We start from the raw sequence: 18,098 nt of genomic DNA on the forward strand, positions 1-18,098 counted from the left end.
GGTTAAGTATACGGACAACACAAATTCAAACATCACAAAAAATATTTACATAAACATTATAATACAATAATTTAATCAAAAAATACAATTAAAAAAGAATAGTTATATACTTAATATCTGAAAATCAAAGATATTTTTGCTAAAATTGTACTTACCTGGCCAAGGAGATCGACCATCTTTTTACGGATCGATTGATTGTTGAGCATGTGGTCGATCCGAAAATACTTAACAGTTTAATTTAATATCTAAAACGTTTTTGTTAACACTCAACATATAGTTTTGCTAAATATGATAACTAGATAGCCAACAAAATTACAAAAAATATTTAAATAGTAAAAAATATGTTAATTTAACGTGTTAAAATTTAAAAATAAATTTTAATTATGACATGCATCTTAACATTTATATAAATATATATCATAACCTAAATATAAATAATTTAACATCTTAAATTAGAAAAAAAATAAAAACGCCCGGGCGTAGCCCGGGTTAATCCCTAGTTATATCCAAATAATAGTAGTTTAGTGGTAAGGGCTGAGGATAAAGGGGAAACAAAATTGATACTATTTGGATAGACAATAATGAAGCTACGCTTTCAATTTCCTTTGAAAAAAAAAAAAAAAAATTCCTTTGAAAGCATAGAGCTTGGTCGTTGATATTGTTTTTTTTAGAAAGTAGTTGGACCTCGGTTTAAATACCCTAAAACATATAGATTATTAGATTTTTGAGAAATTATAATTGAAGTAAGGTAAAAGAGTAACATGTTATTTAAAAAATATTTTGGTGGAATACTCGTGGGCATGCTAAACAACCGTAACTCTTTTTTTCCGTACTTTGGTCTTGGATATCTTCGCATGAACTTCTGTACCAAATATTTTCTATCGGCTGACACATTTAGAATGTTACAGAATGGACTGGTTCAAATTGTATGATCCGAGTATAAAATGCTTTCCAACTAATATCAGAAAATAGACTGATAATCTGTTATATCTCAACCACTTGTGACTAAAACTAAGTCCAGACTGGCTAAACAATGTTTTTATGAATGTCTAAGTACTGATTTATAAATTTAAAGCAGCAGCTAATAAACTATTGTATATGCACACACATGCATGAACAATACGAACACAACCAAAGGACCAACCAATCAACAACACATTTTGGATCCATTATACGCACGGGATATACATATAATAATACGAAAATGTTCACTCAAACATCTATTTTATTATTAATGATACTATTTTCAGTCGAAATGCAATATTTGAGAGAGAGAGAGAAAGGGATGGAGCAAAGGGGACAAAGAAGAGGCACTCGTGCAACTGGAGATTTTCAATGTACTATACGCTACAACTTTAAATTAAGAGTTTAGCCTCCATAAAATAATGTTAGAGCATGATTATTGCTGCCGGTTTCTTAAAAAAAAATTGATGTTTTTTTTAAGTCTGAAATAAAATAAAAAATAAAAAACTAACCAATCGCAGATTCTACGTGTTAGTAGAACCCACGAACAGTGCAATAAACACCCTAAAATCGTTTCTTATTTCATATATTTTGTGATCGATTCCTAACATTTTTATGGGATCCACACTCTAAAAACTCACTAGACTCCGCTATAAAATGGTCTTAGTCTTTGAAAAAAATAGAATAATTAATTCCATTAATTCCCGACTTCGATTTTCAGTGATGTGCAGATCAAAGCATATACTAATAGTCTAATACGAGTATTTAATGTGCGCGTGTGGGTGGACATTCCTCCTCTGGTCTCCATCTATGCACACGTACATCTAACTATTAATTACCTGTATAATTTAAAGCTCTTTTTCAAAACAAAAAAAAAACTATTAATTACCTGTATATTAGTATTTCAACCTCCATGGTGGTTCACACGATATACGTCGATTTATCACATCGAACATTCATTTGCATTTATGAGTGCACGGGTCATGTATATATAATCGACGTCTATAGTGTGAAAGATCCAAACTTGATGTCAATTTTCTTTTTTAAACAAGATTTACTCATCCCAATAAAGGGGATTCAGATCAGGTTACAAAATCGATTTGAACAAAAGTTGAGTCAATGTCAAGTTATTTATAGAGAAACGATAACAACCTGATTAGAACAATAATATTATAGATATTTAATGATTAATTTCGACCAAGACAAAAGACGGGAAGGTGCCTAATTTGCCACATCTCTTTGAAATGGAGAACGTACATGTTTTGAATTCCCTCACATTTGTTGGCTCTTGTAGCCTTCTGCAATAATTTCATTTCCTCACGTAACATATATTTCTAAAGCTACCAAATCAGCCGACACATATCTTTATAACTTTTTTATACAAAAAAGTTTTTCATATTAAAATATTTTTGGACTTTTTGGGTTTTACAACTTTACAGAAATATAATATATCTAAGTATCTAACACTATTACTTTTTGTTCCAGTTGTATATTAGACTACTACGAGCAATCAATCAACACAAACAATTAAAGTAGTAGAAGGAACAAATTCTGCTATGTTCTCATTAGGTTTTCCGGTTATAAGTTTGTGCTGGTCTGTAAGCAAATATTTCCTCAATGGCTTTAATTCCTTTTATTTTTTCACATTTTGAAGTTGTATTATATATCAAAAATTAATTTAAAAGCTATTTAACAGAAAAAGGCAGACAACCTTAATTAAATGGGAAAGATAACATTCCTAAGTCCGTACTGTTAGGATCTAAATCCTAAAATTTATAATGATATTATTAGAACCGATTTTGAAAAAATAAATACAAAAGTGACAATGGCTAAAAGCGGGTTCTATCTAAGGACTACGTCTGTATTCATACAAAAGCAGTGACTGAACTGTCTTTAGCCGTGGCCGCTAACAATGTCAACTCTCAGCAAATGAGATCTTGATGTCTGCGTAGGTGCGACTATTCGAGTTGGTAAACGAAAAAGATGGGACGCATGAACAAACGTCAACTCCAGGAGACACGCCAAGGTTCACAAGTGTACAACGCTAGCAAAAAAAGAAAATCCTTAGTTTATCTTGTTTTCATCAGCCACTCCATTTAGCAGAGTGATATGGAATAAAAATTCTCATGCAAAATCAAAATGGATAAGCAAAGTGAATATTTTTTTTGGGTTTAAGAAATCTTTATTGTTATTTAAAGAGAATAATACTATATATACCATCACTAGTACTAATATCTCACATATTTAGAGTTTAGAACGATATTAATCTTCTTTCTCAAAAAAATATATATTAATCTTTTAGTATAAAACATTTTAAATAGTTATTTACAATTAAATAGTTGAGAATTTCTCACTAAAATTTCTCATTAATTACTTTTATATTCTTCTTGTTTAATCGGGTTTATCTCAAAATCCCAACCATTGTATAACTAGACCTAGCCAATTAATTACACATGCAAGATAATTTTTTTAAATATACTATCTGTTTCATAATATGAAAATTTTAGAAGTAATTTTCTATTTTAAAATATAAATTGCTATTTCATTTATACAAATTTAAAATTTACATGTTTTATTATTTGTCGAACTATATTTAATTTAAATGATACTTTCTGATGCATATTTGATATTTTTTTGGGGTCAAATGTTGATATTTTTAATTTCCATTTTTTAAATAATAATAGAATAAAGTAGTGTTTTAATATGTGTTAAAACTGTAAACATCTATATTATTAAAACTGAAGTACCTTTTAGTACTGTTTGGAAACATGGATAAAACATAAATGAGAACTGTTTGGAAACAAGGATAAAACATAAATGAGAATTGTTTGGAAACATGGATAGCAGATTAATTACTTTCTTTTATTTACACATTTAGTCATTACATTTATTATAAATTATATATTTCCTTTTTGTATTTTTTATTTATAGATTCTGCCACTACATTTAAAATTAATTTAAAGTAATTAATTACAATGGTTGTTGTTTCTTTATAGTGAAAAAAAAAACTAAAATATATAGTACATCTTATATAAAAGAATTTTAAATATAGTATTACTTTATTTAGTTTAGTCAAATATAAAAATTTCGAGAGTTCAATTTTCAAGAAAATAAAATATCATAAAATTAATAATAATTCATAGAAAACTAATGCAAAAATTAAATTTTGGGCATGTTTTCCTTAACAGAAAAAAAACAGGTCAATATATGAATTATACAATTACATCAAATTACATTAAGTTATAAAAAAATAATATAATATTATGTACAAATAAAAAAAATTATTATCAAACATCTATATTATAAAATAATATATTTTATTCTCTTTTTTAACGCTGATTTATTTTGATATTACAATTATGATATGAGAAATATTACATAAACGATTCTACTCTATATGTACATTACAAAACATAAAAAATATATATGGAATTTTTTAATTAAACCAGCGGTTTATGATTTTATGTTAAACACAAATTAAATCAAACACCCGCACGGGGGTGCGGGTCAAGTTCTAGTACAAATTAATAATGGAGACAAACACATAAATTACGTGGTACAAATTAGATAGTCACGTACATGCAAAATGGTAAAAATATGTGTGTGTCATGTCATTTTCTAAGGATCTAGGCTTGGATACACGCTTGGCTTCAAGTCACATTCCACTGCAACTTTATTTGCACACCAAGACAAACCCATTAAACTCATCACTCTCTCGTCGTCATTGGTTTTATTTCCTATAAAATTGAGCAATAGCAGATTTATAGGATTAAAGAGTCAATAGAGAACCGGCCCTCGTGGTCTGGTAGTAAAGGAACCTCGGCTGAGATGCCTGTCATCACGAGTTCGAACCCCGGCCACAGCGGATTTATATAGTTTCCGTTTGGCCTTCAGGACCTTTCTCGCCAATTCCGGTTAGACGCGGTAGAATAATCGGAATAAGAGAGATCTTGATACCAGGATTATATAAAAAAAAATCAATAGAGACTTATATAGAGAATACTAAGACAGTGATTACACGTATCCTTTATCATAACACACCTTGACGTTCACCCGAAAGGTGTACGGACCCACTCATGATTTTTTTTTCTTTTTCATTTATAAAACTTTCTTATATAATTTTTTTTGAATTATTTTTGAAAAACATAAGTTGCAGGAAATACAAAAACATCATATTATATAAAGTTTGGTTCCAGTGACAAAAAAAAATAAAAAATAAAAAATAAAGTCTAGTTCTTCGAAATTGCTAATTAACTTGATCGTGAAACGTAGAAATTAAATTTATGATAATGACATGTGTTAAAATATATTCTAATTAATAAGATAAATATAATAAGATACTAATGACTCAGTAGTAATTTTTGTTTATAAGAACCTAAACAAAAATAATTGTAAAAGATGATTTGATAGTAATTTTTTTTTAATTGTTTCTTTTCTAAAAAAAGACAAAAGCTCAAAAATCTTTAATAAGTTTGAGGAAAAAACCTAAAAATTATTCTGGCCCACAAAAAAGCTGACGAAACAAAAAAAATTCTAATTTATTTTAATCGAGAATAGAAGCCGAGAAAATACACACCAGCGCAACCACATCTTTAGAAAACTGAGAAGAGTAACTGAGATAAAGGGTCATGAGTGGTGAGGCTCGTCAAAGAAGGAAAAGAAGAGAATAACGAGTTGGTGATGCCAAGCCAGCCGTCTCTGATTGTTTCCGTAATCAGTCGCTGCCGGAGAGATCTTTTTCAAGACTCGCCGTCGGTCAATAAACGATGAGCTTACGCAGTGATGGATGTAGGATTTTATTTTGTTGGGGCCAAATCAAATATAAACACAGAAAAAGGTTAAAATATGCTTTTAGTAAGGGAAAACGACTAAAATTTATACATGTTATAAATAATTTGAAATTAACATGGGGGCAGGTACCACCAACTTGGCTCACCTACATCTGCCACTGAGCTTACGCATTGGCGCCCCCAACAATTCAAGCACCCCCAACAATTCAAGCACCCCCAAAACCAACTTACCACAAAAAGTTGTCGTCTCTTCCCTCCACCTCTGCTTAAACTCTCGGGATCTGAAGAGGTTACTGAAAATAAAAAATACCGCACGGGCAGAAGGAGTACGACGGCGGAAGATCTAAGCATGCATGACTGCTGTTCGTCACCGGAACGAAGCCGGAGCCGCCGAGGAGGATACAAGACGTCACATCAGAATAACATAGGAGGCATATATACTAACCGGACCCGCTCATGATACTACTTCGCTAATTTAATACCTACATGGTGTAACCTGCTTTGGAATAATTTTAGTTTAATTAAAATGATCCGTGAGAAATTTTCTGTTAGAGTTAATCATAAGTATTCTAAGGCGAAATCTAGATTAAACCTACGAAACTTATAAAATTTCATATTTTGTCACTAAAAAAAAGCGTCTACGAATTAGTGACATTCCGCCATATTCTATATACATCTATCGTTTTTTTACTCCATTATACCACCAATCATACAGTAACTAAGCTCGAGTACATTTTAAAACTGTTTGATGTATCAAACTATTAATCATTTAGGTTTTTTTTTGACATATCTCTGTTAGGTATATAGCTAGTATAACATTAGTTTTCTTAACAGTAGATTCCTTTCTGTAAATATATTGATTCCGATATTTCTCAAACGTCATGGATGGCAGATGGAAACCAGTGCCGGCTCTAACACATGGCAACATAGGCAATTGCCATGGGTCCATAGGTCTAAAAAAAATTTTAGTGTTATTTTATTAATTAAAAAAGTTTTTTTTGTTTGTTAAATATTAATTAATTGGTAAAATTATAACAAAGAGGTCTATGATTAACTAAACCTAATTTAAATACAATAAGAAAAAGAAAATTATTTTGTAATATTCACAATTTTTCATTAACAAAACCTAATTTACACACAAAAATCCATTTTTTAATTTTTCTTCTTTGAATATCACATTTTTTTGCTTTAATTTAAGAAAATGCAATAAATAAAGGTTGAGAGAAATCTTATAGAAAGGTCTTTATTTATTTTATTTTTTTGGACAGTAAAAAAGGTCTTTATTTTATATTTCGAGTTATCAATTTTTTTTAAGACGAAGCTGATGGCAACTGCAGACGCATGCCAGTGTGCACTGCACTTTATTTACATTTATGTGTATACATTTACATCTTCGTAACACAAGGCGGACAAAAATTCAAACTAGCAGTTAGAACAGAGGCATGAATGTTGTAAAACCAAATTAACCAATGCTCCAGTTACAAAATAAAATAAAATAGAGAGAATTGGTGAAATAACCAAAAAAAAATAAAATAAAGAAACTAACCATTGCCTAGAGAGAGAAAGGAAGAAAAATTCACTTATATTTGTAAAAACATACACGTGAACTTCTTGTAAGTTCTTTTAAGGAATAAACTGAATAAAAAGGTTTTAAAGAAGATTTTAGGTATCTCTTTTCTTGTAGTGCTTTTGGTTTAAATGTACTTTGGTTTTGGGTGGTGCCCATGTGCCCATCCTCATCCCCCCAAGTACCATTCCTCCGATGCTTCCTTACCTTAATTATGTATCAACAGATAATAGTTTTTAATAATACTTTTGTTCTACCATCATTTTACTTAACCCTACTACACTGTGGTATCATAAACATACCTATTAATTTAATCCAGAATGTGATACCGAAATCTTAAAAGTGTAGCGATAAAAAAGCATTTGAAATGTTCGCCTATTTTTCTCTTATTTTGTATTTTGAATGATAAAAGTGTGTTTATTCAATGTACGAAAATATTACGGCTGGTTCACAATTTTTTTTTGTTTTTCTTATAAGCCCTATCGCCTGGTTCACAATTCTTCTGCAAAATACAAATACGGGAGCTGGTGTGCGAAATACAACTTTAATAATGCTCAAAAAGAAACACAACTCCAATATTATTATTTAACCTTACAGTGTCAACCCGAGGTATATACTACCGAGACCTTTTTCATCACAATTATATCGAAATCATTAATGTTTTTATTTATAACAAAACCCATTAAGATGCAACAATAAAGTAATAAACTTTAGTTTACCTGAAAAGAAGAATCTTCTCTCACCCACTACCAAACAAGCATTCATGTCTGAGATCTTGAAGAATGAGTTGGTGGTTTAAGTTCTACTCTGTCTACGTCCCTTTCCCCTGATACTTTATTAAAAATTATCTTAATTTTAACTAATTACCTTTTGAATATTCAGTTTAACAGCTTTATGGGCATTTCTAACACCCCTTTATTCCCTAAGTTTTTGAAGGGTTTGCTCTCCAAACAGTCTCTCATCCCCTCAAATTTTAGAGGAGTAAATAGTATATCTTTAAATTTAAGGATATATTATTCACCCTCTTAAAACACTATAAATTTTTCACTTTAGTCCCTACAACTATATATGTTTGACAATAACATAAATAACTTTTTATATCTCATTTTTAGTACTTATTGTTATATTTCTTAAAATTATTTAAAATTATTTTATTATTATTTTATTAACACCTTTTATTATAAGGTGTTATTTTATATTATAATGCATAATATAATATATATTACAATTTATATTATAATATATTATATTTCTTAAAATTATTTTAATTTAAATTATTTTATTAACACCTTTTATTATAAGGTGTTATTTTATATTATAATGTATATTATAAAATATATTATAATATATATAAAACATAAAAATAATAATATATATAATGTTCTTATAATTTACATATTTTAAAGTACTTATTGTTATATTTCTTAAAAATAATAATATATAATGTTCTTTCTTTTTTGTCATCCTTTAGATTCAGTATTGCAAAGTAAACTAATTCAGTATTTCAATATGTTTTTCTTTAATCCAAACAATCACTTTTCTATTTTATATGGTATATAATTAAATTTAAATGAATTAATATATATAGTGTACTCTTAATATTGATATATATTAAATGATACTTTCTACTCATAAATATTTTTGATCATTTATATATTTTTATAAACAAAAACTTTAAATCACTGATAACAAAATTTTCATTGTGAGATTAATAGTTTTGGTAATTTATAAAAAAAATTAAAAATTAAGGCTATGTTTAAAATTTAGATATTAAGCTGTCATTATTTATTCAAAGCTTTTACCAAGACATTTTTCGTTCAAGCAAATTTTGAAATTAAAATATTTATGTATTTTATATGGTATATATTTTATATTTAAACTATATTAATATATATATATATCTATATATATATATATAAATATAACGCTTCATATTTATTAAATGAGATTTCTTACTTATATGATGTTGTAATCATTTGTATATTATCATAACAAAAAATATTTATATCATAATCACAAAAATTTGAATGTGGGACTTTTAACAGATTTGGTAATTTATAGTCGTTTAAAAAAATCAAAATATAACATATAAAAAAAACCTAAATTTTATTATATGGTTAATGTAGTTGTTTAATTTATTTTATTAATTTAAGATTAAACAAATATGGTAGAGAATATACTAATTTTTATCAAATCTTTATTTTTCTAAATCATTAATTTTCATATATATATATATATAATTTAGCTAAGTTAGAGAATTATATAAGTAAAAAGCTTATTATATACTCCATTCGTTCCCGAAAGTAAGATTTTTTAGATTTTTTTCTTGTTCTACAAAGATAGATTTTCTATATTGTTAACGTACTTTTTTATACTTTTGAGGAACATCAATTGAGAATATTTGAATTGATTAAATTTCATTGGTGGAATTTATTAGAAAGAGTATAATAAAGTAAAAAATAAATTAAAATTATAAATATTTATTAAATTCTTAATAAGCATGAATACTCTAGAAAATCTTACTTTCAGGAACAGAAGAAATATTTAGATGGACCAACATATTTCTTTAAGGATTCTAAGACTCGTTGTGGTGATGACACATGACTAAATTTCTTTAAATTTCTTTGACAATAATTATATAGCAACAAATCTATAGTTACAATTATTAACAAAAAAAATATCACCACATATTACACATATGTGTCATCATCACAATGAGTCTTAAAATCCTATAGCAACAAATTTATAGTTAAAAATAAATTTCTTTAAATTTATAGTTATAACAAATCTATAGTTACAACAAATCTATAGTTAATAGGAAAAAACCTATAAGGATTCTAAGACTCATTCTTTAAATTTCTTTGACAATAATTATATAGCAACAAATCTATAGTTACAATTATTGACAAAAAATATTCATAGTTACAATTAAGAAAAAAAAACCTTAAATTATAAAGTAAAAATTATAATCTATAGTTTCACTCTCATCAATCAAAGTGATTGGTTGAGTTGTATACACTTTCTTTAGTTTTAATTTCTTATCTACAATCTTTAAAAATATCAATTATGCTTTAAGTCAATTTCTAAAACTACAACAAAATGAATAAAAATACCAATCATGCTGTACTTATGTAGGAAAAATATACAGCCACATTAGATACATTTACAACAAAAATTATACAAAAAAAAGTACACACCACAAAATTTTAAACTATATCTCAACCAATCACCTCAATGAATCCACAAGTTAGACAAGCTTTCCTTAATTTATGTATATAATAAATGAATTTTTGCTACCGACTAATTTACGTTCCCCTAATTTACTGCATTTTAGTCATAAAATAAAATTAATGGATAGCCAAATCGGCCATAATTGGTTTGATTTCTTCCCAAATTATGCTAACTTGTTTCCTAAACAATAACGATATCGTCGTTGAAACAACTTTTTTGAGTAAGAATTCTTACACAGAGTTGGTTTAAAATTAAAAGCCACCATCTGTCGTTCGACTCTTTATATATGGTAAACCCGTCATCTTCGCTCTTGCTCTTGCTCTCTCATAGCCTAGCCTGCCCTTTAGGTGCCTATATAAACAATGCCACACACACTCATTGAGTCCCAAACCAAAGGCCCTTAACTATCTCTCTTTCTCTCTATCTATCTCTTGTTCTGTACGAAAACAGAGAACAATATATTTAAAAAAAAAGAAAAAAAAAAGAAAAAGGAGAGAAGATGGGTATAATGATGGTGATGTTTGGTCTTCTTTTGATCATTGTATGCATCTGCTCTGCTCTTCTCCGATGGAATCAGATGCGTTATTCCAAGAAAGGTCTCCCTCCTGGAACCATGGGCTGGCCAGTTTTTGGTGAAACCACCGAGTTTCTCAAACAAGGACCAGATTTCATGAAGAACCAAAGACTCAGGTACAAAGAAGTTTTTCCAGAAAAAAATTCCCCATACTACAATCTAAAAAAAATCATTTTATCTATTTTATTTTAGTTTTTTCTTCTAAAATAAATATATTAAACGTTTTTTTTTGTCTTGATGATGATTTTGGATCATATAAGATATGGGAGTTTCTTCAAATCTCACATTCTTGGTTGCCCAACAATAGTCTCAATGGACGCAGAGCTCAATAGATACATTCTAATGAGCGAGTCGAAAGGATTAGTCGCTGGGTACCCACAATCCATGCTCGATATTCTAGGGACATGCAACATCGCTGCTGTTCACGGCCCGAGCCACAAGCTCATGAGAGGCTCATTGCTCTCTCTAATAAGCCCAGCCATGTTGAAAGATCATCTCTTGCCTAAGATTGATGAGTTCATGAGAAGCTATCTTTGTGGTTGGGATGAGCTCGAGACCGTTGATATCCAAGAAAAGACCAAACATGTACGTTTTTGCCTTTCTTTCTCCTTTCTTTGTTTTTAAACATTGAATCTGCATCTCTGGCCTGTTTCTGTATTGTGGATTTAATGTTTTCATTGTCAGATAAGTTTATAATTTTTGATATATTATATTTTTCACACTTTAAAGAGATTATTATAATATATTTATATGTCCATGTTTAGTGTATTATTAGTTCATGTTTGGTGCCTGCAGGGGTAGAATCGAAATTGTCAATCTGTTAATGCCTGGATCTTTTTTTTCCTCTTTTTAGTGAAAATATTATGTTTACTTATATTCGTTATTGTTGTTGTTGTTGTTGTTGTTATGCAGATGGCATTTTTATCATCATTGTTACAAGTAGCAGAGACTTTGAAAAAAACAGAGGTTGAAGAATATAGAACAGAGTTCTTCAAGCTTGTTGTCGGAACTCTTTCGGTCCCAATCGATCTCCCAGGAACGAATTATCGCTATGGAGTCCAAGTAAATACTCGAATAATGACATCTACAAACATAAAAGATGAAAAAATGAAAAATTTCTAACGATTTTTTTGGTTGCTTTTCAGGCAAGAAACAATATCGATAGGTTATTGACAGCACTTATGCAAGAACGAAGAGGGTTAGGAGAAACATTCACAGACATGTTGGGTTACTTGATGAAGAAGGAAGATAACAAATACTTGTTAACTGATAAGGAGATTAGAGATCAAGTAGTAACGATTCTGTATTCGGGTTATGAGACTGTCTCTACAACTTCCATGATGGCACTTAAGTATCTCCATGATCACCCTAAAGCTCTTGAAGAAATGAGAGTATGTTCTTAAGAAACACTATACCCGATTGTAGGTTTCTAGGTTTTGACCCGGTTGGTTATTGATTCTTTGTTTTGAATTGCAGAGAGAACATTTGGCTATTAGAGACCGAAAACGACCTGACGAACCACTCAATCTCGACGATATTAAATCGATGAAATTCACTCGAGCTGTAAGCATCTTTTCCAACACAAATTAAATTATTAATATTTATAGTTCTTGATATTGACATTGTGATTTAATATTATTTTGGACCATTTCTAACAGGTGATCTTTGAGACATCAAGATTGGCAACGATTGTCAATGGTGTCCTAAGGAAAACTACTCACGACTTGGAACTCAACGGTAAGAGTATAATGATTTCGATTGTTAAAACTTCATGAATTTTATCATTATTTTTTTTTTTTGGTGTCTTTGTGGACCTTATATTACATCAATTATTTACAAATATAAATCAACCAATCCAGCAAAGCAATCATCTCCCTGTGACCCTCCATGGTGTTATTTCAATTATTTTGACAGAGGAGAAAATCAACCTTTACGATCTTAATAAAAATTATTCTATATGTATTAATAGGTATTTTATAATAATTACAGGGTATTTAATCCCAAAGGGTTGGAGAATTTATGTATACACAAGAGAGATCAACTATGATACATCTCTATATGAAGATCCAATGATCTTTAACCCATGGAGATGGATGGTAAGTATTTGCAATACTCAGTTTTTTTGTGCTCTAGTATTTTGTTCTTTGAAAACTTTTGGCTCACATAGAGAGTTTCTTTGGATTTTTAAATATGCAGGAAAAGAGCTTGGAAACAAAGAGCTATTTCTTACTCTTTGGAGGTGGAGCAAGACTTTGCCCTGGAAAGGAACTAGGAATCTCTGAAGTTTCCAGCTTCATTCACTACTTTGTTACAAGATACAAGTATATTCTTCACCCATGTTTGTTTAGTGTGCAAATATATGATTTTGTTGTTGTTGTGATTGATGATTTGAGACCTTAATATTTGGATTTGAATTTTTGTGCAGATGGGAGGAGAAAAGAGGAGAGAAGCTAGTGGTGTTTCCAAGAGTTTCTGCACCAAAAGGATACCATGTTAGGGTTTCACCTTACTGACTTTGTTTTGTCCTAATATTGAAATTATGTTATAATCAATTAACGGTCTTTTGTTAGGGTTACTTAACCTATTTTATCTCTCGAGTTCTTAGAGAAGTTGGATAATGTACAGAGAGGAATATAGAAGCCAAAAAAAAAAATAAGTATTAAAATGTTGAGCTGTCTTTTAACTTGTAAAGTTGTACTTGTACACATAATTTTTACATTGCATAATTATTGTCTGGATAATGACCGTTTTAATTCCAGTTACAATAGTTTTCCTTTCACTTGGATGATGCTCAACAAGTGTTTTCGCGAATCTGAAAATCACAAAAGTAGAAGTAACATAGATCATAATTACTAATTAGGACACCCCTCCCCCCCCCCCCCCCCCCCCCCCCCCCCAAAAAAAAGAAAATAATCTTTTCACAATAAGATACATAATTAATTACATCATTTGTGAAATGATTTCTGATTAGATAATTGGTCGTGATTTGATGGGCTTGATAAGCCCATTATACATTATAGCCCATAGTGTTGACCAAATTTTAAGACGAATATTTATAAGAAAAGCACAACCCAATAAAGCACTTTCAAATTATTATGAGTTAATGACGTTAGGTAGCCGAACTCAAGATTTTAGCCATTCTACTAATTAAGTTTTACACCAAAGGCTCCATTCCTACTATGAAAAAACATGGAACTCTCTGAAACTAACGCGGAGGGAGTCGAACCTCGAACGAGTCAAGTGATCATTAAGTATTATTTTGTCAAATCTCACAGATGCATCTCGTGTATATGCCAGAATAGCTAATATTTTTTTTTTAATATCAGAAATGAATTTAGTTTCTTACGTCATTAGAGATATTTTCTTTGATGCTTATCGAATATTAAATTAAGTATAAGCTTCATGAAAATCTTCCAAATTGGAGTATATATATATATAGTTTATCAAAGGAATATCCAAAACCACAATTAGGATTATAAAAGAACTAATTACAATTCATAACTCTGATGATAATTTAACTTGTAATGAAACATCATCTTCTAAATTTCGTGAACAAGGGAAGTTGCCATCTCCAAGGTACAAAGATTTTTTAATCTAATTTTAAAGTTCAAATCTTGATTTTTTAAAAGGTTGAATCGGCTTAACCAATTCAAGAAAACCCTAACATTACCATAAATGTTGTTACGGATAGCCGAAAGGCCACATGGATACAAGGTGAGTCATCGATGTTTTATTGTATGCAAGGCATTTTCTGATTTTACTATTGCCCGAAATAGAATACACTTCAATAGGCCTATTATTTTAAGCATAATATAAATATTTTAATTTATCAATAAACTATTTAAGAATTATCTCTTAAAGCATGCTTGCCTTTTTCATTATTTTATTTCACAGGTGTTGAGGTTCAACTGGCTGATATTTTCGAGAAAAAAAGAACCCACTAGTATTTTTTTATAATATATAGTTATATACTTTCCCCAAGAACTGAATCCAAAACTCAGTTATGCTTATGCGATGATGTCTAAAAAGCTTTTCAAGTGTCAAAAGATAAAACATTGTTGTTCAAGAATAATTGTTAGTGGTGACGAATAAATTTATTGTACGGATCTATGTATGGATTTGGTAATATGGTACTTGTAAAATCCTAATTGGGTAAGAAAAATAATGAGCTGGTTCTCATTATGTATCAACACATGTTTGAAGGATAGTGGCTTACCAAGATTGTTTCTGTGATTGTGGAACTCAAGTTAAAACTTATATAATAAATAAGGCTAATAATAGTCCATAAACTCACATATGACATGATTAACTATAGGGTCTTTAACTAAAGTAAATGAAAATTATGAAATAAAAAATAAATAACTAAACACCCATAAACAGTAAGAGGTGGCTGTTACTAAGCATATATAGATACACATAATACATATATATATACACGCACATGTTCAACCACAAACATGAACATAATAGAGCAAATCACAGAGTCTTACATGCACACATATAGACATAAGTTGTAGTATACTGGCTTGCGTGTGAAATTGTTTCTGAGGATCGAAGAGATATGCTTTATTGGGGAGTTGATCAAGTCCATCACCCAAACCATGATCAGGATCCTTATAAACAACAGCAACAACAAGGATGTAGAAAGGGACCATGGACACCTGAAGAAGACAAGCTTCTCGGTGAGTATGTTTCTTCGAATGGGGAAGGAAGATGGAGCACTGTTGCTAAGTCTGCAGGTAAAATATTTTGATTTTCTCATTGCTACATATATATTAGCTTCTATATATACATAGTATGTACATGTTTCTCATCTGATTTCCATCGGTTCTATAGCTTGTGTAGACATATTAAGAAGCAAATCTTTTTCCCAAAAAAGAAGAAGCAAATCTAGACTGTTTTACTCCATTGACATAGATCTTCTTTCTTATCAAATAGTAGTTTCTTTGGTAGATTTAATCAACAATTACATAGAAGTAATCCAATTAGTTAGTATACATATGCTTTAATGACGATCAATAAAAGACAAGTGGAAAGATCATATATGATACTATGGTTCTAGTTGACTTAATGAAGAGTTTGATAATACATTTCATTCTTGTTTTCTTTCGTCTTTAGATATATATAAGCAAGTCTTACACTTTTCATGGTTAGAAATGGGACAGTGTCATGGTGGAATACGCTTTTAGTGTTTTTTTTTTTGAAAATCGAAAACTGATTCTTATTATTCCTTATATTGGGGGAGTTGACTTCGATCAGTTAGGCATTCTTTTAACAGATATTACCTTTTTATTCGAACAATTTGGTCGAGATAATGTAAAATAGAATATATTCATATACACTCATGTTATATAGATAAAGATCATCAAGTTTTTTTTTGTTTTGTTAAAAGGCTTATAAAGATCATCAAGTTGCCATATATTTGTACACATTCATGTTTTGTCAAGCCCATTCTTAGTGCTCTTTTCAATATTTGTTGTTTATGTCTTGGAACTGAAAATCAGGGTTGAATAGAAGTAGCAAGAGCTGTAGACTAAGGTGGGTGAACTACTTGAGGCCAGGGCTTAAGAGAGGTCAAATTACTCCTCAAGAAGAAGGAATCATCCTTGAACTTCATTCCCTATGGGGTAACAAGTAAGCTCCTTTCTTCTTTTGTTTTTGTTGAAAACGCTCATTAAATGCCAAACTCTAGGAGCATCTGCATCGCGGGTCTCTAAAGGGAGGGCCCCACAATTTTGCAAAAAACGGTATACAAAGTGTGCACAATAAGAAATGTGTGTTGTGTGTTTTTTGTACTGTTTAGGGGTCCACCAAAACATGACAGTCTGCGATTGGTGTATTTTTTATTTATTTTTATTTTTTTTAATCAGGAAAAAAAATAAGAGACTTTAGCGATGTAGATGCTCTAAACGGATACCAACATAGTACATACTAGTTATCTGACAGCATGATTGGTATATACACAAATAGTTTTTACTCATAATATGCATGAGTCACTATTGCATGGTATTTTACGTTAACTTTATGTACGGATTCAAACACTTCATGGAAATGCATTTTAATATAATCTTAACAAAAAAAAATATAGGTGGTCTACAATCGCAAGATATTTACCAGGACGAACTGATAACGAAATCAAGAACTATTGGAGAACACATTACAAGAAAAAAGAAAAATCTTTTTCAAAGCAAGAAAAACTCAGAAGATCCCGGAAACAATTTGATCTAAAACCACAACCGCAACTGCAGAATCAACAGTCTAAGCTGGTGTCTGAAGACCACATAAATCTCGACAACAAACAAAATATAGCTACATATTTCTCTTACCCGACTAGTGTCTACAATGACAAATTTCATATGCCTCAAAACGTTGCAGCAACCTCAAGCGACCACTCCATGATTGATGAAGGTAACTTCTGGTGCAGCTTGTGGAGTCTAGAAGACGATGATCCACATGGTGGCTCAGAACAGAGAACAACTACTAGTATTGCTGAGAAGTTTAACGGCGGCGGAAATGAGGCTCCGTCGTGTGGATCATGGGATTATAGTTATAATGAATTTTATAATGGAGGCTATATTTTTTAATTATGTAAGGAGATATACAGACAGATCTGTCTTCATAATCTACGGATATCTTCGTAATCGTGTAGTTTAACCTTTTTAACGATGGATGTAACATATTTCCTGAAGTTTAAAATTGATTTCTTGACTATAGTATAAAATGTGGCAGAATATATGTTTATAAGAAATACAGTATAATAGAATTTTTAAAATACAATAGTTTGATGAACTAATATAAAATATATATATTATTAATAAGATTATTTATATCTTTACTATTATTTGCAAATTGGTTTTTCGCAAAAGTTAGACAAGTTAAAATCATTGTTACCTTTAAACAATTAATCATAAATATTTAATTAAAATCAAAATTAAGAAAAAATAAATAAATAAATAAATACATGTTTTAAGAA

General features: G+C 29.8%; 2 protein-coding genes and 1 long non-coding RNA gene across 3 annotated transcripts; all 3 read left to right on the forward strand.

Moving 5' to 3' along the window:
• The first annotated feature begins 4,228 nt into the window (after window positions 1-4,228).
• On the forward strand, window positions 4,229-7,447 carry LOC117128452. Its single transcript, XR_004451751.1, has 2 exons — window positions 4,229-5,800; window positions 5,880-7,447. It is a non-coding gene; the product is annotated as an uncharacterized LOC117128452 (long non-coding RNA).
• Window positions 7,448-9,405: 1,958 nt separating this feature from the next.
• On the forward strand, window positions 9,406-17,420 carry LOC103837220 (cytochrome P450 85A2). Its single transcript, XM_009113554.3, has 9 exons — window positions 9,406-11,241; window positions 11,386-11,710; window positions 12,038-12,187; window positions 12,271-12,516; window positions 12,602-12,688; window positions 12,784-12,862; window positions 13,115-13,221; window positions 13,322-13,446; window positions 13,551-17,420. Exons 1-9 carry the CDS (start codon window positions 11,051-11,053, stop codon window positions 13,636-13,638), a joined length of 1,398 nt encoding a protein of 465 aa, XP_009111802.2. The 5' UTR covers window positions 9,406-11,050; the 3' UTR covers window positions 13,639-17,420.
• On the forward strand, window positions 15,630-18,079 carry LOC103837221 (myb-related protein 305). The gene is made up of 3 exons (XM_009113555.2): window positions 15,630-15,864; window positions 16,630-16,759; window positions 17,214-18,079. The coding sequence occupies exons 1-3, from the start codon at window positions 15,687-15,689 to the stop codon at window positions 17,707-17,709; spliced, it is 804 nt and encodes a 267-aa protein (XP_009111803.1). The 5' UTR covers window positions 15,630-15,686; the 3' UTR covers window positions 17,710-18,079.
• The last annotated feature ends 19 nt before the right edge of the window (window positions 18,080-18,098 follow it).

Source organism: Brassica rapa, chromosome A09 (genome assembly GCF_000309985.2).
Source record: "Brassica rapa cultivar Chiifu-401-42 chromosome A09, CAAS_Brap_v3.01, whole genome shotgun sequence".
NCBI lineage: Eukaryota > Viridiplantae > Streptophyta > Magnoliopsida > Brassicales > Brassicaceae > Brassica > Brassica rapa.